Here is a 27,962-nt window from a genome sequence, read left to right as displayed (position 1 = left end):
GCCACTACCATGCCTTGATAAGCGGGCTGGTCTCAAACCAGATGCGGTAGCATGGGCAACTGCTTATGAATTCATCACAAAAACCACATCTCGCAGCCCTGTGGTTTTTTGTTGCTGACCAATGTACAATGTGTTGAAAGTGCAGCTTTCCCAGCCAAGTAAGAGGGCAGGAATCTGGAACAGAACCTCATACCATCATCCCTTTTTATTTTCCATTTCTCTCTTCTCTGGTGTAATAGATAATAACACAGGGAGTAAGATGGATAATGTGTCCATAGGTGGCTGCTGGGTTTTCAAATGGTTTCTTACCAATATGTTCAGTGTCAGCAGAGGTGAGATCTGATACTGAGAACAGAAAGCAGATGATGCACCCTTTTTACAGCTGGAAGCTTGCAAAGTAATATCACTTCATGGGAAATCTTTATTAGTGAATCTTACAAGCACGATCTTTCAAAAAGGGAACAGAGGATGGCTTAGGCAGCTGTCTAAGAGTGGCAGCAGATGCTTTTGGTGCCCAGGTGTGTTGCTAGCCTCCCATTTTTTTCCTGGTTTGCTTCGACCTCCGGGATTTCAGAATCGTATAGTTTGCATACCACGTGTACTGTTCTGAGAGGAGAGGGATGTAGAACGCACGCAGCAGCTTTGAGGACCTGAAACCAGAAAGGAAAACACAAATCATCCTTAAAGCACCCATTAGCCAGAATGTTCAAAACTACACAAATGAGGCTTTGCAAGAGATTGGAGCTGGTGAGCCCATGACATGAGGAACGCTAATGGTTCAGGTGCACAGAGCCCAGTCCCATTTTCTCCTTGGTGGTGAGACCAAAGTTGGTTTGTGCCAGCATCATCAGTTGGAGAGCAGCAGTTCTTCAGCATGCCCACTACGCATTCCAGTAGGATTAAGGGGGAGAGAGGGCAGGAAGGTGTTTAATTATGGAAAGAAACTTAGATCCTGGAAATCACCGTCTAAAAAGCAGGCAGCATAGCCCTGAGGGCTTGTTGTGTCAGACAAGCAGGCCTCCTGCTCCTCAGGGCACCCTGTGAAGGTGAGAGATTAGAAAGGTTGCACTTAGCTCCTGGCATCTCTTTCCATTCAATCTCTGCCTGTTCCTCCACGCACACCTGAGGGGCAGAGAGAAGCTTCGATGGGCACTGGCATTTTGAAGTGTTGGTCTTGTGCTGATCTTCTGCTGAGGGTATTGAATTAAAGAGGGACGGAGTGCTCCGAAGCCTACAAGGGAGCTTGCTGCAGCCTGCCAGCATTCACTGTGCCCCGCTAGTGCTGGGAGCTGACATTTCACAGCACTTGGCAACAACTGGCCCAATGGAGTACTCAAGCATGGAGGGTTTAATGGCTGCATTAAGTTAATACCCTTTGTTTAGTTGCTAATTGCTGGAGCGGTGCTAGCTGAGGACATTGTAAATGCATGTATACTCTCACTGAGCAAACCAACAGTAAAATTCAGCTTTAAATGTAAAGCAGACAAATAATTAATGTCCTTCAGCAGCAGCACTGAACAGTGCTACAAGCTTCAGAAATCTGAGCAACTGACTGAAATGAGGGCTTGGGCAGAGTCTTGCTCCCTCTTTAAGATCAAGTTGTCAGTAAACTATCAACCCTTGACAAATTTAAGTCTAACTCCACCTACATACTGCCTGGAGAAGCAGCAGCGGCACTCAACTTTGACTTGCGGCATAGTAAGTGGTCACGAATGGCACACGGATCCAGTGTGTACTTGCTGGTCACTGCAGTTCACACAGCTTTGCTGGTAACGTAGCCAAGGCTCTGGATATCCAGTTCAAGTCACTTTTTCAGAAGAAAGATGAATTGTGTTTTGTTTGCTTATTGTAAGGCTGGACTGGATATCTTTCAAAAACGCAGCCTATGAAACAATGGCAGGAACTGCCACTGTGAGCTGCATCTCCCCAGAGGCTCCCAGGGTTCTTAGACAGCCTTGCTAATTCATCTGCAAAGCAGCAGCTCCTGATCTCCTACCTGGAGTAAAAGACCATCCAGGAAAAGATGGCAAGATCTACTTGCATTGGCAAAGCACCACCCAGCAGCAGGGTCCGTACAAGCACAAAAAAGGCATTTTTCAGTTGGAATGTTCCCTGTTTAGAAAGACAAAGCCGTATTCTTCCCACGCTGGTGAGGGGAAACTGAGGCGGAAAGCATTGTCTACCCTCAGAGAGACTGAGCAAGTCTGGATTTTAAGATTTACAAGTCCCACTTCCAACTGTGAGACTCTGCCTCCTTTCAGCATCTTGTAAGGCTGCTTTGTGTGCCAAGCACTCAGCTCTCACTTTGGGATATAAAAATGCTGATTGCTTTACTTCGAAGAACAAAAAAACTCAGTGATAATACTTAGGCCCTTTACAAATTGTAAAGCACCCAGCAAAGTTCCTAAATAAAAGAATCACTGGAAATGCAGCTCTTTGTGAATTCCTGAAGTGCTGGAATTGGGAACATGTTCAAAGCAGAATCTCTTAGTAGCAAATAACTAGGCAGAAGATGGTAATTTTGGTGTATTCTGAACAAGGAACAGTTTTTGCAGCTGTCATTTCCTTGCACCCAGAAATTGGAGGTCAACCCTCCCTCCAGTCACTAGAAGCGACGGCAATCCTTTGAAAACAAGCACTTGATTTTCCTCCTCCATGTCTCATGGCTAATGAACATGTCACTGCTCAACTCCTCCTGGCATCTCCTCTGAGCCTCACTACCTACCATTGCTACCATGGTTCCTCTCTGCAAACCATCTGGTTTCACTTCAATTCCCTTCAGCAAAAGAAAAACAAGGAAAAACAGTGTTCAAGCTGCTTTGGATGCTGTTTAGAACAATGAAAAATTAGGTAGTGTACCAGCTTTCTGCTATATTGTAAGAAAGAGATAGAAAGCAGCACAACTCCCCAGAGCTCAGGGAGTGCGCTTGGGTTATTTGTTGAAAGAGCCTTGTGCAGTTTAGCTCAGGGACACAGAGGAAGGCGGCTTTGCTTGTTCTAGAACAAAGGATATTCCAGGAGCTGTTGGGAGCAAAAGATCTCATCCTAAGTAAGCCAGCTCAGTGTAACCACCCTGAGTTTGCAGACAGCCTGAAACAACAACTCTGTGCAACTAAAGCTCTCCGTGTGCTCTTAACTCTGGTAGCAACTCACGTCTTATTAGCAGGAGGAAGTTGAATCTCTGCTGCATGAGCAAAGCTCTCTGAAAACCCATTAATGTCTGCACTTCCTATAGGTGTTAAATTTTGTACCAACCGAGCACCTAAGAAGGAATTTAGTTACTTGTAAAACAAAAGGAGGGAAAACATTACATGTAATGTGGAGGAAAGCACCATTTAATGGAATGAGACAAAGCCTCTTACTAAACCAGGGTAATGATATCCTAGACAAGGTGACCAAATCGTTAATTTTGCACAAATCTTATTTTTTGATGGAAAACTCAAGCATTGGGAGCAAGCAGACGGCTCAGCCTAGAGAGCTGGAAAATATGTGCTCCTCAGTGGGGAGCTGTAATATATTTCCCCTTTTCTGTGACAGATTTGGAGTGCTCAGCCAATATAGAATTAAATGGACCTGGACAAAGCAGCTTCCTGAGGAGCATAATTAGCTGGTTGCTTGGAGTACACTCTAATTCAATTAGCAGCACCATTTATCAGAGCCAGCTGAGATTTACATTTGCACTTGCTGACGTCAATGTGAGACTTGCAGCGAGTCCCAAAAGCCTCCGGTTCAGCGGGACTGAACTGAACTGCTGGGGTCGTTTATTTTCAACGAAACGGAGCTGGAGTTTGGTGTTGGGTGCAGAGGCATCTGATGTTTCTTTTCCCTCGAATACTCCTTGCTCTGCAGCCACCGAGCTGCTGACCCCAAATCTACACTAGCAGCTTCCCCCACAGCTCAGTGCAAAGTGACACTTGTGTTCCTCCTTCCCTTTTATTATGAAAATTCCACCCTTTTTTATGTTTTTATCACTTCACAGGCAGCACGGGGCATTACCAAATTATTGTGTAGCAGCATGTGCTGGATTTGAGACGCATCATTCTGCTGAACTAGGAACAGGGGGAAGGTACACGCTCAGAAATGCAAGCAGCCTGGATCATTACAGGAGTTCTCGATGCATCTTCACTGACCGTACTCACAAACCCGTGCGTCTGACCCTCAGAAGAGCTCTCCCCACAGATCCTACGGGATCCTTTCAGCTTACCACTTTCTAGCACCTAACATGCTGTCACAACTGTGTTACTGCTGCTCTCCTGCAGCTAAACCCCCCAAAAACACCAGCTTCTGAACTCCAAGACAGCACTGCCTAGATTGGTTGTTCCAAACTGAAAAAAAACCACAAATGCTTTTGCTGGGATTAACACACCTTTTCCACTATGAGCTCTGCTACCAAGTTTCTGGACTACAGAATACTTGTTGCATCACTGAAAAAGCCTCAGGGCATCACTGATGCCCTCAGAGAACCTTCCAGGCAGATAGAGCAGCAAATCTCAGTGTCATCGCCCTGAGGCTCTGCAGGGCCCACTCCCCACAGACTGGGATAGGGACAGCAGCACAGGGCTGACCAGCAGCAACGGGCACCCCTGCAGCCGCAGAAAGATGCACCCCCAGCACTTGCTTCGCAAATGAGGTTTCCCAATCTCAGCACAAGGGCGATAGCGCTGGATCTGCAGGGTGAGACAGATCTTCACATCTCATTCACCCACCAAGCAGATCTGCAATCGCCACTAGCAGCTCACGTCAGCCACCAATCTACTGCAGAACTTGTGTCATGTCCCCTTTTGAGAATTGCTTGAGCCCTGTTATTTCATGCAAGTTACAACTCAATCACACTCAAAAATCCACAAAGCAAACGCCACTGTCTGATTTTAGAAATACTATGACGCATTCCGAGAAAACAGCTCAGACTGATTATGAACGTTCACCATGGAAAAGCTTTATATGGATGTTACAGCAAAATTCCAATACTCTGTGACAAAGCAATGCAAAGGTATTTACCTGCCGCCGCTATTATGAAGTTGAAGCTCCTCACGCTTTCAAACATTGCCAACAAACTCCTGGAGGTAAGTGGGGAGCTAACAAACTTTTGGTGCAAATGGAAAACTGCAACACATGGACAGTTTAAAAGACCTGGACAGAGTTATGGGAGCACCAAGTTCCAGCTGAGCCCCTTTCCATTCATCCACCCTGCCTCTTCTCCAAGGGCCAAATTACAGAACGATACCTAAAATGTATGATAAACTATGAAGCAGGTAATCCAGAAAGAGCCTTTCTTAAATTTCTCTTACTCATGCTGTTGTGGATGGGCTGGCAAAAGTTGCCTTTACCATGTCTGTAGCATCCAATTTTAAGTGTGATACCTTTCAAGTGACACGCTGGCTAAAAACAGGGCAGATCAAACCTCGCATGGTTTGTTCTTTCTGCTCATCACTGTACCATGAGTTGCCCTGTGCCCACTGCTGTGCATCTGCCCTGCCAGGCCATGGTTCCCAGCTTGCTGCTGTTCTTCAGGGGGAACAGAGCATCCGTCAGACAAGCAGGGTGACGAGATGAGGAGACACTGCGAGTTCACTCATCCCTCAGCATCGCTGACACCCCCAGGTAAGGACACGGCTTTCCAGTCCTTCAGCAGCACTGTGCACTCCAGCTGCTGAAGGCTGAAAGGACAGAGCCCAGCGCTCCAGACTGGGGGAGCTCTGGAGGTGCTGACAGCAGGGATGGAATCAGACCCGCTGCTATGGCAACCTGGCCTTCCCCGCACCGCACCTCCCCTGCGCTCCAGCTGTGAGGCATTGATAAAGAACAGCACGGAGAACTGCCATGCGGCACAAGAACAGAGGCAGAAAACGGGCAGCACCAGCAGGGCTGAGGATGTGACCGCCTGATCTCCTCCTGGGACACACTCCACAAACCCTCCTCTGTTCTCATCTCCCACTAATGCAACAGCATCTTTTGTTAAGGAGGACACAGCAACCAGAACGATTCCTTTCCCTCCCCACCACCTTTAGATGACAGGTTCTAAGGTCTTGGTGATTATTTAGCCAGGGAGTGTGCTCCCACCTTTCCCCACTCCCAGTATTCTGCCTTAATCTCTCATTACCAGGGTCAGTATGAAGTCTCAGGATCTCTCTTTGACTCCCAGCTTCTCACAAGCTGCTGCCCCATGGTGAGATGTCACCTTTGCTACAACAAGCCAAGCCACTATTTCCAGTGGTAAAAGCCACATGCATTCTCCCTTTGCAAGCCAGATCTCACACATCAAGGTGAAGTGACACGGGTTAAGAAGAAGAGTGGTGGCGTGCCTCTCGTGAGCTCTAATCAAAAGCTAAGAGGCTACGGGCAAGGAATTAAAAGGGCAATAATCCAAAAAGCCCCATGAGACAGGCCAGTTCCTTCTCTACCAAATATCAGCTGAGTACAAGAAAAATAAGCAACCTAGGTCATAAGTATTGCAAGTACAAGTCTGACAAAGATTCCGCTGTAGCCAGTAAGCTGCCTTGGCTGGAAACTGGATTTCAAGCTGGCATTTGCCGATGTTTATATAAAATATAATGTTTATATAAAACTGAACAGAATTAGTTCACAGACCTGACAGCCTTTCTCCCTCCCTCCCTCTCAAACGTGTAAAGCATACCTGGAAGCATCTAGGAATGGCTTGTAGGCAATGGTTACCCACTCTTCTTTGTTGGAGGAATACCGTGGCTCCCTTGGGGTTTCAGCTGCTGTATCCAAGTCCACCAGATAGTGGCATTTGGAAATGTCAATCTGCAGAAAAACAGACAATCTTGTGGTTTATTTCCTGTAGGCTTCTGATTATATATGTTCATTTGTACAGGAGAGAGGGGTTAAATTTCATAGAATCACAGGATCACTTTGGGTGGAAGAGACGCTCAGGATCATCAAGTCCAACAGTAGCCTAATCCTGGCACTAAGCCACAACCCTAAGAACTTAATCTACACATCTGTTAAATACTTCCAGTGACTCCACCACTTCCCTTGGCCGCCTGTTGCAATGCTTGACAACCCTCCTGTTGAAGATCTAACTGTGTTTAAGTGATCTAAGCCACATTTTCAAAAGTGAGATAACCCTAAGCTATGGCCATGTTTAAATTGTACTAGGGCAGCTATATCATTAAAATACACCAGAGAAATGAGCCCCTCATGGATGCAATGCACAGCAGCATATGATTTTCAGCCACCAGGACAAAGCAAGTTCTACCAGCATTTGGTGTTTAACTGGTACTAGGTTTTGTTAGCACCTATGCATTTATTTGAGGATTTACACAAGACTTCGGTGGTATATGGAACTTTTTCAAAAAGACTTTGTTCTCTTGGTGTTCTTAGGTCAGACGTTTTAAAACTCCATTCAGAAGTCACATTTAGTAGCTAACTTCTAATGCTCTGGGTCCTTTTGCCTGCATAAGAAATAAAACCATACAGTGATATTACAAGAAAAGCCATGAAACAGAAGCGTGTTCTGCTCCATTAGTCACAGGCTGCGCACCAGCCAGCTGTCTGTGCTAAAAATATGCGACTCTTGAAGATCTCATAAATTAAACGCAGTGCAGCAGACAGCTTCTCTCAGGTGGGAACACACAGCTTCTCTTAGGTGGGAACACGCCTCCTTCCCTTTTCCACTAACTACATAACGAGACTCAAAATAAGAGCTCGAAGCCAGAAGATTGATCCCTGTTTTTACCTCTGTTACAGAACCGCCTTCCACCCGCTGCTGTGAGCGGTCACAAGCGGTCGTACAACGTCTAACAGGGCAAAGGCACGAGCCACATAAACATGTACCTACTGTCCTCAGCCAGGACAGACCCACCTCTAAGTCAAAAACCTGGTCCATTACACGTCAATGTTTCCTATGACACCCATACCAAAGCTGTCCTCCAAGGCACTAAGAGAACCGAAGAAAGCACTATGCATTTCTTGGCAGTTCATCTCATTCAACCCTTAGGACAAAAAAAGATGACTAAATATCTAGTGCACCGCAAAGAATATTTAGCACGCTGCTAAGATTTAACCTGTTAAATCATTTTAAAGAAGCTCGTTGACAATAATTTTAAATTATCCATATGTGTTAACACCCCAACCAGGAAAAGTAACAAATAAATAAAACCAGTATACACAATCTTAACAGATCCCCATTGAAATCACTGAGGCAATTGTTTCAGTCAAGTTCCAAATTAAGTTCCTCCTCCTCAGTTGCAAATGTGATAAATACATTTATATTTGAAAAGAAAGGAAAGTGCAAAGGAAAATCCCAATCCCTGCTCAATGACAAAACATTTTCTGTGGGATTTCAAACTACTCATTCAGTTCGCTTCCCTGTGATCACAGTAACACATTATACTAAATCCCAAATTGCAATAACTAGGAATTATTACTTCTGCTGCCATTTTTTTTGGTATTATAGCTTCAAATGAAAAATAGGCAGATGCACTGCAAACAGAAACCACTCACAGATATGGGGACATTTCCAAGTGCTGCATAAAGCCCGTTTTTGTTCTGTAACTTGTATGGTACCCAGGAAAGAAAATGGGAGATGCAATCCTAGGCATTACATCAATACGAATTATACAGTAAGGTAAGGAAAAGAGGAATATAATCCTTACGTATCGAGATGGCTCTTCCTTGTTTTGGTCATTCATGTCAGCAGGAATGATCCGGGTGGCCATTGGTCCCTTGGCAAATGGTTTTGGTAACTGGCCCCTGAATTCTGACAGGATGAACTGGAGCTGCCAACTGCAGAGAACAGGGTCAGGAAGCCCAGTGGGAACATGCAGGAGCTAGTAAACATTTTATATGGATAAAATCAAAAGCATAAGCAAGGACAATTCACGCCTGAGCACAGACAGCGCTGCTAGAGAAGCAGTCACACTACAAATGTTCTGTAGCTTGTGGGCAACAATCTGCTGACAATAAACTTTGGAATCCTTTTGTGTTGGATACGCTGGTGTCAGGGATACAAGGTCTTGAAATACTACTTAGGAGAAGTGCCCCTCCTTATGAATCTCAGCAAATTGTACCTTTTACATTAGAAAACTTACTTCTCCGGCAGGAGAAAGCTGCTTGGAAACCTGTGCCACTCCTTCCCCACGCAGACGTTGACCGGCCTCCCCTCCGGCACAGTGTGAATACTTGGGTCAGTGGCGATCCTGTGAAATTCCGGGTACAGGTCCAGGGGCCCATGGTAGCCTGCAGACAGCAGAAAGTTGTAAGGCTAAAGAAATAGGTGATATTCACATGAGTGCTTTTGAAAGACTATAACAAAATTGTTCAGACATAACTTCTTAAATAAATTATTTGGTCTATGCTAAAAAGTGGCTGGATTCCAAAGCTCCCCCGCTTTTTTTACAAGTGCTTGTACCCTATCACCTGTATTCACATTCTCCTGTCCTAGCTGTCAACGGCCACCATCAAGCAAAAAAGTACTGATGAGGTGGAAAGGTTCACTGCATGGCTCTGATGCAAGAAAGTACTTAATGGAGATGGATTAGATATTGCCCTTAAGGACATATGCACCTAATTACAAATTTTACAGGGGAAAACTCTTTTTCAAGTGGGATCGTATGTTTTAAAGTATCTGCTTTAATACCAGTCTGGGTACAGGTTTTATATCAGTACAGTTGTACTGGCTGAAGGCAAATGGCAGCAGATCTTTGATATAATTCCAGCAACACGTGAATACATGTATCAATGTGCATATACACGCAATCATGGTGACCATTAGAAGTTATTCCTTTCCCTGCAACAAACCTTGAAGGTTCCTTATTCCTACTGTGCTGCTGTAGTCAAAGCAGCACAACTTCAGACTCAAAGACCGATACCCACGAGAGCACAGAACAAGTCTAAACCACCAACCTCTGAATAAGGCAACAGAACGGGACAGTGACAAAAGGCCAAAGAGAAAGACGGTCCCCAGAGCCAGCCAGTTGGAGGAAACCGTGTAGTGTTCCAGGCGGTAGCGCTGGAATATGAAGTGGTAACATTTCTGAGGAAAGATTAAAAAAGACAATATAAAATGACTCAAATTGCAATATGTTTAGCAAAATTCTACTTTTCTTAAGGACCTCACAGCAGTGCCTGTATCTCCCACCAGCTCTTTGCTCTTCATTTTTTCATTCGGACCCATAAAAAAATGCACAGAAACTCACACGGTTCATTCGCATTTCTTAATTGATCATCTAGGCTATTTGGAGACATTTTGAGCTCTTTTCCCTAGGAAGGCCTCTGGTCAAGTTGCAAAGTGCGCTCTACCAGGGCTCCAGCTTGGTTGCTTCCAGGTGAACCAGAAGCAAGTGTTGCTTTCAGACAGCCCTGTGGAACACAGACCTCATTTTCAATGCTGGACTGGCTTCCTAACACAACTTCCATCCCCCAGATTTACTGCATGACCTATGGTTGTCTGCCCTGTCTGCACAAACCGCAGCTTTGAAGTGGATAAAAGAACACGCAGCACATTCTGCACCCATATTTAACCAGCAGCTACTGTTTCAGTATTAGACAGCTGCACATTTTGCTTCCAGAGTCTCAACACCTATCCATGAAACACTGGTCAAAAACAACAGCAGTGCCGGCTAACAGATTAAAGATTATGATCAAGAGTTATACATAGTATAGTCCTGAACTGTGTGATCGCTATAGACTGTGTCACACATGCAGATATCCTACAAATGTTCCCAAATTTAGGGAAGCAATGCTGAAGTAGTAAGCTAGCAGTTACGACCTCATTAAAGAGAACACATTCAACTAAAACTGACCTGAAGAGCAGACAGAGCCACAGCTCCGCAGAGACAGATGAGGGGGTAGATGGGAAAGAGAAACCGCTCTTCTTTGTGAGGCTGACTGAAGAAAATCATGATCCAAATGTACATAGGAGCCAATGTCAGCCAGTAGGGACGGCCCAGGTTCTGAACTGAAAGAAACAGCAAAGTAGTAATGTCAGAAATAGGGATTTACGCTATTCTCCCTCTTGCTCAATCATGTATCACGTTCAAAAAGCCCATTCTTCAGGTTGAGCCCACTGCCTTCAGCACAAACACACCATGTTCTGAGCAGTCGTGTTGTTAAAATCCAGGTAACTCGTCCAAACAGAATTTTGATCTGAGAACTCTTGTAGATTGCTGCAATACTGAGAATTTCAACAGATGGTAGGAGACCAAAAGCAGAAAAGAAGGGACTGCATTATTGAACCCAAGCAAGAGACAAAACCCATCAAGAACTGACATGTCTAAACAGGTTGGCAGAAGTATTGGATTTCCTGCTGTGTATGATGCTGTTCATACAAAGATCAGAAAGGATCTCCTCTCAACCCACCCACTTACAAATGGTGGTTTAGCAACTGAAGTTTCCACAATCTTCATTGCTTCATTACAATAAAACAGCATGAGAGGTCTCCCAGGCACCTTCTGCTTAACAGAGGAAATAACCGATTCAAAAATAACAACAATTACCCTGAATTTCAGTCACACTGAGGAGGGTTCTACAGTGCCTGACAATTTTCAGTCCCCTTCTGCCCCCTTGCTACTCCCAGCAGCAGAGTTAAGCAATTAAGCGAACTGCATTTCCCAGACAATAAGAACAAAGCACTCGGCAGAACTGCTCCTGCTGTTAAGTACAAGAACACCAAGTGAACAGCAGATTTTGCATTTACGGGATCTCCTACCGAGCTTTCACTGGTTTGTGACAGGATGTCAGTCATATCCAAGGAACTGATACAAGCAAATATCCATTAACACACATTTTCAGCAAGGACTATGATGGTTTTGTTTCTTATATTCAGTAAAAAATCAGAGCGCGAAGCACTAACTGGACTGATGAATCTGGAGGCTGCTGATTAATCAATCTTCCTTAGGAAAACAGCAGAGAAGAATTCACACTTAATACCTTTTTCCTCCCTAGAGTGACTTACCAAGTGTCATGGATTTACCATGATAGCATTTAAGTGGAAGCCCAGTGTGAGGTAGGGAATATTCTGGTTGCTTCTTTCTGTGCTCTCAGCACACACACACACCTATGGGGACCCTTCCCAAAGCATGGGGTAGCAAGAGTGTCCTGCCAGGGCTCAGTCCTGTTCTGTTCTCTCAAGCTGCTGCAGAAAACATTCTGGCAGTGGTATAATAAAAAAGCAACAACAGAAGAGCCAGCAAATGGTTCTCCAAGTAACTCTAAAGGCTATCACTTCCAGCTGCAGATAAGATGGAAACACCAAGTACATAGTTTATTTCCCCCTTAGGATTTCTGATAGGGCTGTTTCTAATGCATCTGCATATCTGGTTGAAGGCTATGCGCCATCCAACTTATGCTTACTCTGGATATGGATAGCTCAGCTTTGATAACGCCCTGTTCTTCAGGCAGAGAACACAGGAATCGTCCTTAAAGAGAAAAAACATGTTTCTGCCCTTTTGCAGACTGGATGTGAGTAGATGCATCTCACTGCCTTTTCCTTTTCTACACAGCAACTCCACTGTTGGGTCAATACTGACTTGAGTAATGATTTCTAGGAACTTTCTTATTATTCCAAAGACTTTCCCTGAACCCCGTTTCACTTCCAATGAAGGAAAGCTGCCCTTTGGCAGGCAAGCCCTCCCTGTGGTAACAAGTCTGAGATCCAGGCTGCCTGTGCTTGGCTCCCGCGGCTGCCTTGCACTCACCATGAAACTTCTGGAGCAGACACTCCATGAGACACGTCAGGGGCAGCACAAGCAGCGCCAAGATAAACGCCACATTGAAATTCAGAAAGCCATTGATGAAATAGAAGGACCAGGGTTCCGTACCTAAAGGATGAGAAAAGGAAACAAGTTTTTAAATACAGGAATGTATGAGATGTAGATGTAAGAGTAGCATCGTTCCTTCTCTGCCTGACTGATACAACCAGAGCAGACATCCAACTCAAAGTAGCCTCATGGTTCTGCTCCTACCCATAAAACCACCATAACAGTGGCACAAGTTACTCAATAGCCATACAAAGGTAGCAGAGCACCTCACAATCATGTCTGCCCAAGAAACTTCATTGTCTTCCTTTTCAGAAATTAGTTTTCTCCTTCCTTTTTCACTGGGTCATAGTCAATATCGTATCTGCTGCCCGTGAATCACACGCCACTCAAACAGCCTTGCCCAGCAGAGCTCTGTCACACGCAACCCACCCTGCACTAACAAAGCCTGCACAGCAAGAAAGGAGAGGTGGAAACCAGTAAAACTAAGAAAGGTGACTCCAAATTCTTTCTAATTGCAGATAAGTAACAGAGGAATAACACAAACCACAATGTTAATAAGTGCTTATTATAATTACAGAGGGACGATGCATACTCCATGTTGGCAGAAAGTGTACTAAAAAGGAACAAGAAGAAAGACCTCACATTCACACTTCACACCAATGATTCTCCTACTAAAGTCCATCCAGATGGTAGTTTTGGTACACACTGAGAGTCAACACTATTGGAAATGTCCCTGCTTCAATTTGTTCTTATGGCGTAGCTGAAAACAGGAGCAAGCCAACCCTGCTTCCTAACACGACATAGTTGGGTATTGGTTGCAAGCTTCAAAGGACGTAAATTGAAAGAAATACCAGTCCAGCTGTCATTATTTGGACTCTTAATTCAGGATGCTTAAATCCAGAACAATAAGGAATGCCAGTTTCTCTCCATATATTTGCTACTCTCTCAGTGTGATTAGCTCAATCAGCCAGTAAATGACACACGGGGGCTTTAATCACTGCACTGTTGTGACATGTGTCACATGCCGCAGCAATTTCCTGCAATCAGAGCCACTCAAATAGGGTCCATGCTGAAATTAATCAGACAACTGAAAAGCAGCAAGGAAAACCCAAAACCTCTGCAGCTCCTACAGCTAAATATGATTAGAAGCTGCACTAGTCATGTCAGAAACATGTCACTGGAGCTGAGTCCAAGCAACTGATGTTCATTTAGGAAACCTTTAGCTATTAGCACTGGAAGTACACAGCAACCTCAGATTTTGGGGAGTAGGGAGCCTTTAAGGGAGTGAAATTCACCTTCTCTCCCTCCACCTGCCTCATAATTCTAAGTCTCACATAAGCACAATCCTCAGGCTGTGAAAGGCTGAATATGGGATATGATAGATTGAAAGAACATCAAGTGATGGACATGACAGAGTTATCTGCATGGCAACACCGCAATGGTGCCAATGTTCCTTCCTCCTTCTCTAGACCCTGCTGGTAACTCTCCATATTTAAGGACTGCAATTCTAAATACTCACTGTGACAGATCTTGAACACATGCAGAAAGGAGATCATTTTAGAACCCACATGTATGACCCTTCCTAGAAATCAGGGCTGTTGGCTGGGATATGGCTGTGATGGAAAACCTGAGGCAGACTACAGTACCACAATGAGTCTTCTAGGGGACATCTAGGAAAAAACCATGTGTATAAAGGGGGCTTTGCTCTCTTCCCAGCCTTTCTGCCTCCAGATGCCCTCCCAAGGCGATAGTACAGCTTTCTAAAGACTTACAGCAGAGTTACCACTGCTTAGGCCACTCTAACTACTCCTGTGGAACATCAAGTCCTCTCCTTATTTAAAAAAAGGGGCTGGAACTGGGTTCTGTAGCCTGCTTCCCCACTCTCACTGCTGTAAACAGCCACTTTATCACAGAAGATGCCAGGATGAGATAGGAAGCTTCTTAAACCAAAATAAACTGTTACCCTCTATTGTTTTCTGGCTACAATTCAGCTGCACTGCACAGCCGAGTCCCAAATCTTTAAAGGATACTACCAGGGACCTTTCTCTCTATAGCAGGCAGGGCAGGTAGAAAATTAACTACAGTCCTCGCTAGTGTGGTCTCTGATTCGGTGGCCTGGGACTGCGGAATGAAGGACACCCCATGAAGCATGCATCTTCACCATGCAGATACAGCCCCAAAGGCCCTGAGGAACTCTCAGTTGGTCTGAAGCTTTAACAAAAAGCTACTTTTGCAGCTATTTTTTGCAGGGTGACTGTGCGTGACACAGGCAAGTTAAATAATTCAGACACCAAGCAAAAAGCAATAGGCTTGGTCACTGTGATGCCTCGTCCATTCAGCGGCATTCAGTCCCAATGCCTCCCGTGGCAAAATGCTTTTATTCTTGTTATCTGAGGTGATCTGAGAAAGATCTGCAATATCAAACAAGAACAACCCCTTTGCATACAAGTAGTCCTGGCTCAGAAAAACATCTTCCAAGCAGGCAGGGATGCTAAAGGACTTTCCATGCGCAATACTAATGGGAACACGCTTTCACAGCATTGCCTTCAGACCACGGTAGAGAATTTAACTTGCTGCAAGTATCCCACATGCCAGAGCTGAGCAAAATGTAGGCTGTAGGCGAGAGACTGATGAAAGCAGTAGGAAGAACACTGTGGCCGAGTCAGCTCATGGCACTATGGGGATAACCAGCTGTCAGACACTGAGCCAGAAGCTGGTTTGAACTCTGTGCTCTGTGACAGGCTCCGGGAGCCACTCTAGAAATCAAACTCGCACATAAGTTTATAGAACTTAACAAGCTATCGTGCTACAGCTTGGCCACAGCCATGGTGAAGGCGGCTCAGGACAAAGAGGAGTTATAAACTAGGCTTAAGTGCTCCACCTGATGTTTATCACAGGCTAAAAGCCTGCACGCAGACAGGAACTGCAGCTCGGCTGCTAAACAGTAACTAAACCGCAATAATTTGATCATGAGTCACAGCCCTCATTCTAAGCAAGTTTGATTCAGTGCTAGTATAACAAACAGTCTGCTTTCTGCATTTATTTCCACTGTAGTTAAGAAGCAGGAATCGACAGAGTAAGGTGTCAAAACACCTCTGGCACATCCTGCCCAGGCTGAGCGAAGCTTCCCAAAGTGCCATCGCACCTCAAGTCACAGCCAAAGCTCTGATTGCAGGAAGTGGGACAAAACTCACCAGTTGTGCATTCTTCGAACATACATACACAAAACCACCCCAAAGGGTTATCAGGCTTATGGATACACAAGTTACTTTCCATTGACTATAGAAACCTAATCACCCCAGGAAAATATCCATTGCACAGACTGTATTTATCCAGAAAGAACATATTGCTACACACACAAAATAAACAGAGCCTTGTCTCCAGAACTCTAGTTTGCAGGCAGAAGGAAAAATACTGTGGTGCTTACATTGAAGATAATATGGGTTGATGACTGCAACCTCCAGCAGTTCCTGCTCCCATCATGTGAAAGTTGGGAAACCCCAGCTCCAAAGCCAAAAGGGATTGGCCAGCCTTTCATCTCCCCTGCTAGTGTTGTTTTTCCCAAGTGTTTTGAAGCTCTCTAAACACACAGTGTTGTTCTAGCCACATTGCATTAAAGAGCAATTTCAAGCAGGCTCTTCTACTAGCCTGGGGATGTTCTACAAATGTCACTATGAATAAAACACTTCAGAATAGCCTGGTCCCTGGAGGCTTCTGGAAATAACTCGCACACCAGTGTGGAAAAGGTCAGGCAAAAAGCCCGTGCCAAAATCTATCGGAGACAGAGCCTGGAGCTTCCTTACAAAAAACTCGGAGCAACTGATTTCAGAGCCTTCCCGCAGAGATGAAGAACCGTGCGTGGCAAAGCAGTTGTTGCCCTGCTGTGCCACAGCACAAGTAACATCACCACTCAGCACCAACCAAAATAGCCCTCCAAATGAAGCAACAAATATGGCCTACAGTGCACTGCCAGGGAAAGCCCTGCTAACCACTGAATTCCTCCTAGAATATCGCAATCAGGCTTAAACAGATGACAGAGGTGATGTAGGGAACCTGCACCCTAAGCTCCCTGAAGTGCCTGCTAGCCCCTCTGGAGCCCTGCTAGAAATATACTATTCTACTCCTCAGCTCTAGAAGTACATGATATGAACAACTCAGTGCAGTAGCAGCTCCCAGAGAAACAACACAGCATTGCCATAAAGGTTCAGACCTGAGATGTGGGTCACAGAGTATCCTAAATGGCCAGGACCAGAGAACCCCTCATAGGTAAATGATTTGCCTGCAGATTAGATGCCTTTATAGTCATCTCAGATTCTGCTTGCCAGCAAAGCCCAGGCCATACACTGCCAATAAGGAGATTCCCAAGGCACAGCATGGACTCAGGAAGTCTGCAGACCCAATGTGAACTCAAACAACTATGGATCCTGCACTGTTACCCACCTTCCCAAAGTTGTGCACCCTGACGGTGAGGAACAGCCACCAGGAACTCACCTGAAGCTGACAAACACACATCACCTGTGCCCACTGCACCCGTGTACCATCCAAACACGTTCACCACTAACAGCTCTCTGCAGTGACACGGAGACATCTCCCAACAGTTTACAGAATGTCAAAGTCAACAAAAGCTGCTCAGCTCACAACATGGAGAAATCCGACCGATTTCCAGCTCGACAGAGACATTCTGTGGCAAAAAGGTAGAACTGCAGCCCTTTGGAGCTCACAGGCTACTTTTGCTTTTGAGCACATCAGAAAGATAATTGGCAATCATGACCTGATGGGTCACAGCTCTACAACAGTAGCAAGAAAACCCTCAACTCTGTCTTTTTATCTTAAACTCACCATAGAGATCAGGTCCATGAGAGGTGAAGACATTGTACAAAACAATGTTGAGTGGTGCAACTACCAGCTTCCCATAGTAATAGCTGTCCACAACTACCAAGGGCACCTGGAAGAAAGTCGCTGTTATTTAAAGTGCCAGAAGTTTTTGGCTGCCCAAAAGCTCCAAGTGATTTTGTTAATGGAACCCACCCTGTTTTACTGCAAGCCAAATCCATTCCCTCTTCGCCTTGTTACAGGCACTTACCAGAAACAGGATCAATGACACAATACACCAGTTTAGGAAACTCTTCCACCTCCGCTTTAGTATCAACAGGTCAAATGCAATAGGAAGCCTGAAAGAGAGACCAGATATCAACCAGAGACTCTGTATTTCTCCACTGCAGGCTTTTCTGTCTCTTCAAAGCAAGCAGGACAGTAGCTGGAAGATCATTATCACATCACTGGGCTCTGCTTCTACTCCATATTCCAGTCATCCAACCCAGGTCTTACTCTCAGTATATTAGGTCAGGAAATCTTCCCAATCTAAGTTGTTCAAAAGCAAAGAAATCAGGCTATGGAAGCCTGTAGCAATGAACCTGGCCCAGGCTGGCAGCTCAGTCCCTGTTATCTTCTTCCTCCAGCTCTCCAGCCCCTACGTTCTCCCCAACCTGGCAAGAAACATTTGCCAAAGTGCACAACTCCCGAGCCCTCCTCTCCTTACCCAAGAGCTGCGCTGAAGGGCCAGCCCAGAAGAGCTCCAGCAGCCACCCCCAGCACTGCTACCGAGGTCTTGTCCATATACCAGCCAGTCATGGCAATCACTGTGGTGTACATGCAGAAACTGCTCGGGAGGAAAGCTGCAACACAAGGAAAGAAAGGGGTTAGCACAGCTTTCCCACAGCAGGAGAACTGCATAAGGCTAATAATCATTTCTCATTTATGCCACTGGAGCTGAGATGCTACACTGGACACTCATTTCTGTGAAAGCAACATAAAAAGGATTATTTTTCTTGTTCTGCTAAGACCAGAAATACTTCCAATATTTCCTTTAAGTACAAAGGCCTCTTTCCTCAGTGGCACTGAGCAGTAGTAGCCAGCTAAGTGGTCACCACTTGCTGCACCTGCTATATATCCTTCCTTGGATTAAGGTATGCTCAAGGAAGGCAGGCCAAGACCCTGTTTGAAAGGCAAGGCCCACTGCAGAGAGACCAGAGACAGCAATAGAAACAATCATTCCCTGGAAATGGAAAGATATTAGACAGTGATGTGGGGAACATCATTTCAATCAACACTTATTCTGCCATCACACCTGCCACTAGAAATATCTGCAACAGAATACAACAAACAATTGCTAGAGGGATATAACAGTGCTGTGGATTTTCTTCTCTCTGGACCTGTCTTTGGTTTCTATGGACAAAGTCATTGTCAGCGTGATCGTTAAGCAAACTCACCTGCAGATGAGCAAAACATGCCAGTGCTGAGCACTAAGAAGGCCAACATCAGCCGGCTCACGTGTAGCCCAAACTTCTTGCACACAGCCCTAAGGAAGCAAGAGAGGATTAGAGACCACAAAAACATTCTCAGTACATAACAGTACCCAATGCACGCAGAACCACAAACAACCCACAGAGCATCCCGAGAGCTTTAGGGTGGGTGATTTTCATGACTGAAAGCAACCCGAGGAGCAGTACAACTGTCTCCAACCTGGGATTTCAGATCTCCTAAGTTACACTAGTGCCAAACTAGAAGAGACTTGGCTTCCACATGTGTCAGTTGTGCTCCTGCAAATATCAGGAACGTAGGGAGTCTGCACTGCTGCAGTAATATCAATCTACAGAAGGTTTTTACCCCTTACAAAACCCCATCATGCAAAAAGCCGCATATCATGCCCTTAAAAATCAGACAGCTGGCAACAGGACAGTCACGCAAGTTAACAGTTTGAAACCCACAAATGAAGCAGCAGGTAAGAATAAAAATCCAGCTTAGACAAGATAATTGTGTGTTCAGGCTACTGCTTTTAGCGGATGCAAATGCTATTGGCAGATACATTACAGACAGCAGCAATGTATTCCACTAAAATTCACTATGATAAGTAAATGCAGAAGAGCTCAGTGTACAATGCTCCCACCCTGCTTGCTGGTATCACTGAGAAACTGAGTGTAGCCAACAAAATGCTGGAGTGGAGAAGCGGGTGGCAGATCTGAGGATACAATTTTGTCCTAATAGTGGAATCCTGACCAACATTTCATTAAGTTATCATGGGAATGCATAATTTCAAGGTTCACTGTAAAGCAACCAAATTTACCAGATGCATCTGCCCATGAGCTTCAGAACGTATTTCCTGTGGCAATAACTGAATATGTCACTCTTTTTGCTCAAAAAGAATTCACTGTAGACAGCTTCTAATACTCACTTGTAGAAGTAGAGTTCACAAACGCAGCTCAGGAAGGCCAGGAAGCATCGGAGGAAATAGAAGATAAGAACCTAGGAGACATAGTTACATGGTTTATGCACCTATTACTAACAAGCTGGTCCCAAGAACAGAAGTTCTGAACAGGATGGAGGAAGTTTGGCAGTGGTGAATGAGCCTACTCTTGTAGGCCCAGATCCCACACCAAGAGATGCTGAAGATCCTGGCAGCTCAAGGCCTGGCCCCCTAACACAGACAGCGAGCACAGCCCACTGAACTTACCAGAACTACCCCCTTTTGTTTGCTGCTGTGCAAAAACACATAAAATATGGAAATGGGTACACAAGCAGAAGGCATATTTAGTGGTTTTTTACATTTCTGTGGGTTCAGTTGCAATACCCCTTGCAAAATATTAATTTATTTTTTATAGTTTATTGAAATAAAGCAAAAATAGTTGGCAGAGAAAACAAGACCGGCTTCTAAAGCATCAGGGTGAAACTCTGAGCGAGAGCCCATGGCTGCCAGGTCGCTGTCCCCAGGAGCCACCAGCCCCTCCAGGACAACTTCTCAATCAAACCAGAGCCAGACAGCATTTCCCTGCAGCTTCCCAATCACTTTTCCTTGCACCCCATTGAGTCAGCTCACCAAATCCTCACAGGGAGATAAGTGTTGGTGAACAAAGCAGCACTTTGGAAACACTCTCTTACCTCTGACAACAAACAAAGCAGCTGTTTAACACAAACCAAAGGCATGTTTAGTCATCACAAAAGCAGCTTTCACATATCTGATTTACCTTGTTAGTTTGTAGAACTCTAGCGTGGAACAAGGCTGGTAAGGCATGAAGCCACAGGTAGGCATAGGAGCGGATCGCATAGGCTGGAGAGTATTCCCATGTCTGAAACCCATTTCCATAAACAAGATAGTGTGTCTACAATAGAGATTAAATAAATAAACACACGTGCACCACACAGAGTAGACAGTCTTGCATTTCCCATCTCCGAATCCGTAAGAAAATTTCACTTTGAAGCACAGAGATTAGCACAAAATTCTAGATAAATCTGCATTTGCACATGCAAACTACAAATTCCCAAGTACCTCCAAGAAGAGGAAGCCACTTACTGGTTCCCAATAGTTAAAGGTCTCATCACAATCAGAGATGTTGCTTAAGAGAGCTGCACAGAACCTGGCTGAGATGAGACACTTGAAAGCTGTGGATCCTTCAGGGGCCCAAACTTGCCCTGTTTTGCTCCCAGATGATCTAGAAGAAATACAAATATACACCAACCAGGCTCAGTAACAAGATCAAGACTCACAATGTGACACTAGGCAAAGAACTGACAAGCACATATACATCTCTGTTGTTTCAGTACTGTGTAGGCTTTCATTCACAGCTTTCTTTGGGGGACGCTATTCTCCCAAGGAAAAACCATCATCCTCCTCACTATACCGGAGCAAATGGCCCCGAGGGCTTCACCCACCGCTGCACAACTCCCCTTCCTCTCCCCAACAACAGACGGCACCGAAGGGAGACGGGGGAGCCCCATTTCCACAGCACAAGCCCACCCGATGCGGGGGCTCGCTCAGGGCTGCGGGTACGAGGAAACACCAGGGCGGCTGCTAGGAACTAACGCCGCCCCACCAGCCTCGGGGCTTCCGAAGCCCGAAGGACCGCGGCGGTCCCGCCCGAGTGACGGCTGCAGAACGCGGCCCCGCTCCCGGCCCCGCCGCCCGCTCCGACACCTACTCCGGCCGGGCCTCCTCCGCGCCCGCGGCTTCCGACCGAGGCCGGGCCGACTCCCCACCGCCTCCAGCCCGCGGCCGCTGCCGGGCCCCCTTGGCGGCCATGCCGAGTACGGGAAAGCGAGCGCCCGCTCCCTGCCGCCGGCGGACGAAACCAGAGCAGCGCCGAGGCCGCCGGCCGCCATGCCGGGTGCGGGCACGGACACGGGCGCGCGCCTCCGCGCGGCGTGCGCGGGCGGCGGGATCCGCGCTCTTATAGCGGGCAGCGCGCGCCCCGCGCCGCCCACGGCCGCGCCTCCTCCCGCGCGCGCGCTGCGCTGCGCTGGGCGGGAAAGCAGCCGAACAGGGAGCGCACAGCTGGGAAGAACAAACCAAACCAACCCCAGAACGTTTTATTTGACACTGATACAGGGAACTGGCAACTAATTAACACTTAAATAATACTTAAAGACACTTAGAGAGCTAAGCCTTTAACCTGCATCACTATTGGCTAGGCTTGCTTAGTTTTGTGTGACTTATTGTACGAGAAAAAGGGCTTCGCTGACGCCTTGCAAAGATAATAATCCTTGGATGCATCCTGGGTGAGTCCTTGGGTGACCTAGGTAACAGAAACTTGGGCACAGGGCAGGAGACACGCCAATTTTAACCAACTCAGCAGTCTGAGTCCGAACCAACTCATCACACCGGACCAAAGGTGACCGTGGATAGAGAAGAGGACCCGGGTTCACGGTCACTGCGCAGCTGCAACCAGGAGGAGCCGGAGGTGTGGAAATGGTCTCCCGGAACTCATTGTAATAAGAACCACCTTCTCGGGGACGCGTTATGAATATGTATAGGCGTTCCTAAAACTTTCATGAATATGTAACACTTTACTGTATTTAATCAAGCTCACAACTACTGTAAAAACACACACATCTTGGGCGGAGCTATCCCCTATGTGTCCGGCGTCGTAAATACATACCTTCTTTACAATCTCAGGGGTTGTTAAGTCATTTCCACACCTCAATACCCCCAGCACTGAACCGCTGGGAAAAGGGCGGCGAGAGGAGCATCTTTGGGACAGAGAGGAGGAACACGGTCATCCGGAGGCTTCTTCTCCCCTCCACCAGCAGCTGCTGCAAAGGCAGGAGGATGCGGTCAGGACCGAGAAGGCACCGCGACGGCCCCTGGAGGGAGCTCCCGTCAGCACCGCCCCGGCCGCCCTCCCACCTATTCCCCCCCACCCCGGAAAACCTCGCCAACCGGCTTTTCTCACCGAATGGGTGCTCCCGGTGCTCCCGGGGCGCCGCTGCTGCCGCCTGCGGAGTTCCTGCGGCACCCTGGGCAAAGCGAGCTGGGGCACCCTGAGCTGCACCCCACCGCTGGGGCGCTCACCCCGCACAAGCTGCCAGCTTAAACACTGGCAAGAGCTAGGGGCACTTTCTGCCCTGGAGGCAGGTGAATCGGCCGCGATGGATGGTGACTTTGGCAAGGGCACGGCTGCAGGGGGTTCCCACGGCTGCAGGGGGTTCCCACGGCTCCGACAGCACATGCGATAGAGCCTGTTTGCAACTGACCAGGTGGGTCAGTTTCTGACCGACCCTCCTTTGGCTCCACCAGACTCTTGTGCTCACTACTAGGAGGTTTTGATTTCATTTCCAAAACAGTCTGCTGGTGCATGCAGCTGGGACCCCACCAGCTGCGCCCCTGGCACCAGCAGCCCAGCACACACTATGCTCCCATAGGGCCTGAGCACCTGCAGAAGGAGTTTTCACTGCTTAAACTGTACACAACCCTCTGGAAATAGCAAGATCCTCCCTCTTTCAGTGTGCTCGTTGTAGTTACTACCAGTACAAGGCACTGGGCAAACACAAGCAAGAGCAGGAAGAGTGAATTGGCATCAGTAAGGAGATCAAGTCCAGTCTCATGGGGCCCTACCAAAGCTCCACTTCTTAAAATGAGGTTTAATTGACCACACACTTGGTCTTCATTAACAGGAATTTCCACATTTAGAATGTGCGCAGGTACTTGAAGTCCACACCACCTTTGTAAGAGGCGCTGCACTAACACGCAGTGTAAGGTCCAACAAGATGTAGGCAACGCTTTCTAGATTGGCAACAACGGCAGATGCTGCTCAAGCACCTGAAACCAACATACGATGCTCTACCGAAGAGTCACACGCAAGCGTTGCTTTATTTCCTTCCGAAAGAGCAGCTGCATCTCTGCCGCCTGCTGATGGCTCAGCGCCCCGTCACAGGACTGAAAGGTCAGCCTGTAGCAGAGGCTCTTCCGTCCAGTCTCTGCGTGCTGGAAACTGTCAATTAACTGGATGGATATGACCGTTTCACCTGACACCTGCCTAGCAATGGTGTGAAAAGCAATTTCATCAAATTGCTCCCCATCAGGAACCCAAAAGCTGACATCATGCACATAGGAAGGTGGATAGAGAGAAAAATTCTTGAAAAGTCTTAACTCTCCTCTAGGAAATTGACGGAGGAAGCGTGTGTCTGATGTCCAGAGCATTCGCCAGTCAGATATTCCACAGATCAACATGGCGAGGAGGTCAAGATTCAGCGAAGCGAAGACAACAACCAGCTCACCACTTGCTAATTCATAAGGAGCCGTCCTTATAGTTCCCACCCAGGAACCCTTCTCACAGGAGCCTGGAACACCCCCCTCCATACAGACGAAGTATTGAATTTTACTAAGCTGCGATTCAAAAGCAGCGAAGTCATCCAGCTCAGTTGTCTCAAAACTCATTGCTTCCTGCAGATTGATGTTCACTTTAAAGCTGGAAACGGTCTTGTGAAGAGAATCTATGCTGGTTTCAATGTTATTCACCAACATCTGGATACAGCTGTCCTCTGTACCCCTGTTAACTGCACATGCAAAAACCATCTCATGAAAAACGGGCATGGAGTGAGGAGTGATGAGACGCTTCCTGAAAACTGGACCAGAAAGAACATGAAGTGTTCCTGGAAGAAAAGCTCTTGTATGTATTATTGCCTGAGCATAAGGTAGAAGGGAAGGTCTAAGATAATACTGTTCTGAAGTGTGGCATCCCTCTTGTACGTTCACCCAGCCATTCTTAGCTGTATCCCTGCAAAAATCAATATGGGAAAATAAAACCACATTGGCCAGTTCATTAGGCATTTCTTCAGTCCTTGGAGTCCTCTCTGGGCTCAGAGTGACCCAAAAGACATTTGAGTGACAAACCCCATCGAGGTGACCGTGGTGGAGCAGAGGAAGGCAGTAGTCAGTGTTTTGTAAGGGAAAGGCTTGGCTGAGCTCCGCAGCGAGCTTCTCCTTTACTGTCCGTACTGGGTGACATGAGTTTAGTTCTAGGAAACCCCTGTAAAAAATAGAAGTGCAAATTACAGACATTACTAAACAGGCTTCCTTGAAACGCCTTCCTGTGATCATAACTTGAGTGCAGCAATTTACCTAAAGCTACCTCAGATATTAAGCTGGTTTCTAGTAACTATCTGAACAAGGCAAGTCTTTCACCAAGGGTGTGCCAATGGCTACCACATTTTCAGTGGTGTTTGTCTCCAGGTTGCAATCAAGAATTAACTGCACATTCGCTGGTAAAAAAGGAATGGGACTTAACGGTCAGCATCACCATTTCCACTCAGCACAGGCATCACCAAACTATAGAAATGAACCAAATTATGCTAGCTCTGGGTTGTCTCCAAAGTATGCAGCAGTTCACCTAAGAGGTTAACGTTCTGTAGCCCAGCTAGCCTTAGTATTGTGGTATTAGCAAACACCATGTCGGCTCCTGAATTTCTTCAACAGTATCATAAACCAGATCGAAGTTTTCATCTTTATTTGTGTGTTTAAGTATACAGCAGCTTGATCTCAACCATAAAGATTCGTTTTGTTCTGGTTTTAAGTAGGGCATAACCACAAGCCAACATGAAGAGGAAACGGAGCAGGAAATTCTGTAAAGGGGAAAGGAGGGAAAGTGAAACAGTTCCTTTCTGTTTGATGCATATGCTGGTCATTCCCAAACAGAAACTAATTATAAAACTCACCTATTAATTTTATCCACGAGTACTTGTGGTACTTGGAAATAAACTCTTCGGCTCTCCAGTTGTGTCTCGCAGATCACAGGTTTGGGAGGCCGAAGCTGCGTGCTCCGTGTGAAAACGTGGTTTAAAGCACCCTCCACATGGAAAGATTTATCTTGACTCCTGACAATACACAAAAGCAGAGCAAAGTCATTGGTTGTTTCCTATATTTAATGTGTCATAAGTAAGCATTACACAGACAACTCTGCAACACTGACACACCTCTTGTTGAGTCCCAGGTTTCGTTACAAGGAGACAAAAATGCAACACTACCACATTTTTACTTTGGCAAGATGCTTACATTTTAATCTTGGCTACGATTTAAAGGACCACAGGTATTTTAAGGGAAGTTAAACGGAGTTCCTCTCTCCAACAAACAATTAACTAAACAAACATACCAGTGCTAGGCATTGTAAGAGCACAAATATCGACTTTTCGGTTTTGCCGCATGATGGTTACCTGTAGCCTGTACACTTGTATCCTGGGATAGTCTCTGCTTTAAAAGGATGAACGTTACTCAGGATAAACCCAGCTCCTGCTGCCACGGCCACTATTTGCCAGCTGTTGTGCCATTCCCTCCTTGGCTGATCAGCAGGTGTCCCCCCCTGTCCATTGCAAAGAGCCACGTGGATCTCTCCCTCCTCTGTCAGCATCTCTGCGGAGCTGAAAGGAAAGCCAGGCAACACGGGAAAACCCGCTAGCACACAGAGAAATGTCAGAGTGCCAGAAAAGCCGCCGTGGCGTGGCTGAAAATCTGTATCACAGCAGCCAACCGGCACAGAACTGCTCCTGGTTCACTCACCTATGGAAAAAACAGGCAAGCAGGTCTCTGTTCTTCGCGACTCCAGACTTCCTCCCACAGTGAGGGAAGTTGAAATAAATACGATCAAATTCTCTTTTCTCTGGTGAAAAGTAGTCTGTCATCTTGGTGCAGTCCACAGAAAACACAACTTCAGCTCCTTTAAAAGTAAATGCAAAGCAAGACTCTGATGCTCACCATTACTGAAAGGCTGAGGGAGCTGGGTCTCTTTAGCTTGGAGAAGAGGAGACTGAGGGATGATCTTATTAATGTTTACAGATATCTAAAGGGTGAGTGTCAGGAGGATGGAGCCAGGCTCTTCTCGGTGACAACCAGTGATAGGACAAGGGGTAATGGGTTCAAACTGGAACACAAGAGGTTCCACTTAAATGTGGGAAGAAACTTCTTTACAGTTAGGGTGGCAGAGCCTGGCCCAGGCTGCCCAGGGAGGTTGTGGAGTCTCCTTCTCTGCAGACATTCAAACCCGCCTGGACCCCTTCCTGTGGAACCTCAGCTGGGTGTTCCTGCTCCATGGGGGATTGCACTGGATGAGCTTTCCAGGTCCCTTCCAATCCCTCACATTCTGTGAATCTGTGATTCTGTGAATTCAAGTCCTCTAGTCCACTTTAAGCACATCAGAGCAGCAGCTGCCCAGCATCTTCCTACTCATATGCATTAGGAAAACCTGAAAACCCAGACTCCCTTTGCTCTCTTGCTGAGATTCCGCTAACCGACTACTTGTTTCAGTTCTGTTTCAGTCTAGTTAGACTTTAGGGTATTTTATTATCTTCCTGGACGCTTCTAATTCCTTCTGATAAGCCTGGAGCGGTGAAAGCGACTGGACAGCTCCCGCGGACGTCCCGCAGCACCGGCTCCCCGATTTAACTCAGCCATGCGGCTCTAGAGCCTCGCTCGGACCGCCACAGCGAACGGCCGAGTGTTAGCGACGCCGTTTTTCCCTCCGTCCCTGCCTCCTACGTGGTTTTGCGCGGGGGTCCCCACTACCACCCTCCCTCCCCGCCGGCCGAGCCCCGCCGCGCCGCCGCACCTCTGTCCCGCAGCCGCCCGATGCTGTGCGCGGCTCGGCCCCGCCGGGACACCTCCTCTTCGCTCTCGTAGCACGTTGCCACGACGTGGGTCCCCGCGGCCTCGCACAGGGAGGCCGCGAAGGAGAAGTTGCCCTCCCCGAGCAGCAGGACGCGGCGCGGCGGCTCCATGTCGCCAGCCAGCCCGGAGCCGGCGCTGCCTCATGACGTCCCTGCCGGCCGGCGGGGCCGCCGCTCCGCTCATCGCCTCTTGGTGGCGTCGAGACGCGTCCCCCCCGTGGGAGCCCCTTCTCCCCGCTGCCCTGCGAGCCTCCCCACGGCTTTGTCGGCAGCCGCTGACCCTCACGGAGCCTCTGCCCAGGGCCCAAAGAGCCG

At 46.9% G+C, this 27,962-nt stretch overlaps 2 protein-coding genes across 4 annotated transcripts; both read right to left on the bottom strand.

Moving 5' to 3' along the window:
- Positions 1-403: 403 nt before the first annotated feature.
- ALG9 (ALG9 alpha-1,2-mannosyltransferase) lies at positions 404-22,014 on the bottom strand. 3 transcript variants are annotated; one of them, XM_065855825.2, is made up of 15 exons: positions 21,695-22,014; positions 21,070-21,208; positions 20,744-20,878; positions 19,954-20,024; positions 18,992-19,080; positions 18,262-18,397; positions 17,806-17,893; positions 17,562-17,667; positions 12,660-12,782; positions 10,767-10,921; positions 9,868-9,997; positions 9,054-9,201; positions 8,619-8,748; positions 6,635-6,765; positions 404-650 (listed from the first exon to the last, which is right to left on the bottom strand). In XM_065855825.2, the coding sequence occupies exons 1-15, from the start codon at positions 21,793-21,795 to the stop codon at positions 527-529; spliced, it is 1,806 nt and encodes a 601-aa protein (XP_065711897.1). In that variant the 5' UTR covers positions 21,796-22,014; the 3' UTR covers positions 404-526. The 3 variants fall into 3 exon arrangements, with proteins under 3 accessions (XP_065711897.1, XP_071654774.1, XP_071654775.1); XM_071798673.1 differs by having other exon boundaries at positions 21,070-21,205; positions 21,695-21,978; XM_071798674.1 differs by lacking the exon at positions 404-650 and adding an exon at positions 5,003-5,224 and having other exon boundaries at positions 21,695-21,903.
- A 45-nt stretch (positions 22,015-22,059) lies between these two features.
- On the bottom strand, positions 22,060-27,798 carry FDXACB1 (ferredoxin-fold anticodon binding domain containing 1). Its single transcript, XM_065855718.2, has 6 exons — positions 27,590-27,798; positions 26,545-26,701; positions 26,202-26,405; positions 25,707-25,865; positions 22,946-25,021; positions 22,060-22,805 (listed from the first exon to the last, which is right to left on the bottom strand). Exons 1-5 carry the CDS (start codon positions 27,756-27,758, stop codon positions 23,833-23,835), a joined length of 1,878 nt encoding a protein of 625 aa, XP_065711790.1. The 5' UTR covers positions 27,759-27,798; the 3' UTR covers positions 22,060-22,805; positions 22,946-23,832.
- Between the last annotated feature and the right edge of the window lie 164 nt (positions 27,799-27,962).

The sequence above is a fragment of the Patagioenas fasciata genome, chromosome 24 (genome assembly GCF_037038585.1).
Source record: "Patagioenas fasciata isolate bPatFas1 chromosome 24, bPatFas1.hap1, whole genome shotgun sequence".
Taxonomy (NCBI): domain Eukaryota; kingdom Metazoa; phylum Chordata; class Aves; order Columbiformes; family Columbidae; genus Patagioenas; species Patagioenas fasciata.
This window is presented reverse-complemented; position numbering and strand designations above follow the sequence as displayed.

Bases quoted from the DNA above. Each gene is read 5' to 3' on its own strand.
- FDXACB1 (XM_065855718.2), bottom strand. From the start codon at position 27,758: ATGGAGCCGCCGCGCCGCGTCCTGCTGCTCGGGGAGGGCAACTTCTCC. The intron at 26,702-27,589 runs GTGCGGCGGCGC...TTACTTTTAAAG, and splicing joins CGGGCGGCTGCGGGACAGAG to GAGCTGAAGTTGTGTTTTCT. The intron at 26,406-26,544 runs GTGAGTGAACCA...CTTTCCTTTCAG, and splicing joins CTTGCCTGTTTTTTCCATAG to CTCCGCAGAGATGCTGACAG.
- ALG9 (XM_065855825.2), bottom strand. From the start codon at position 21,795: ATGGCCGCCAAGGGGGCCCGGCAGCGGCCGCGGGCTGGAGGCGGTGGG. The intron at 19,081-19,953 runs GTGAGTATTAGA...TTGCTTCCTTAG, and splicing joins TGTGAACTCTACTTCTACAA to GGCTGTGTGCAAGAAGTTTG. The intron at 17,894-18,261 runs GTAAGGAGAGGA...TCTCTCTTTCAG, and splicing joins CCCTTCAGCGCAGCTCTTGG to GCTTCCTATTGCATTTGACC.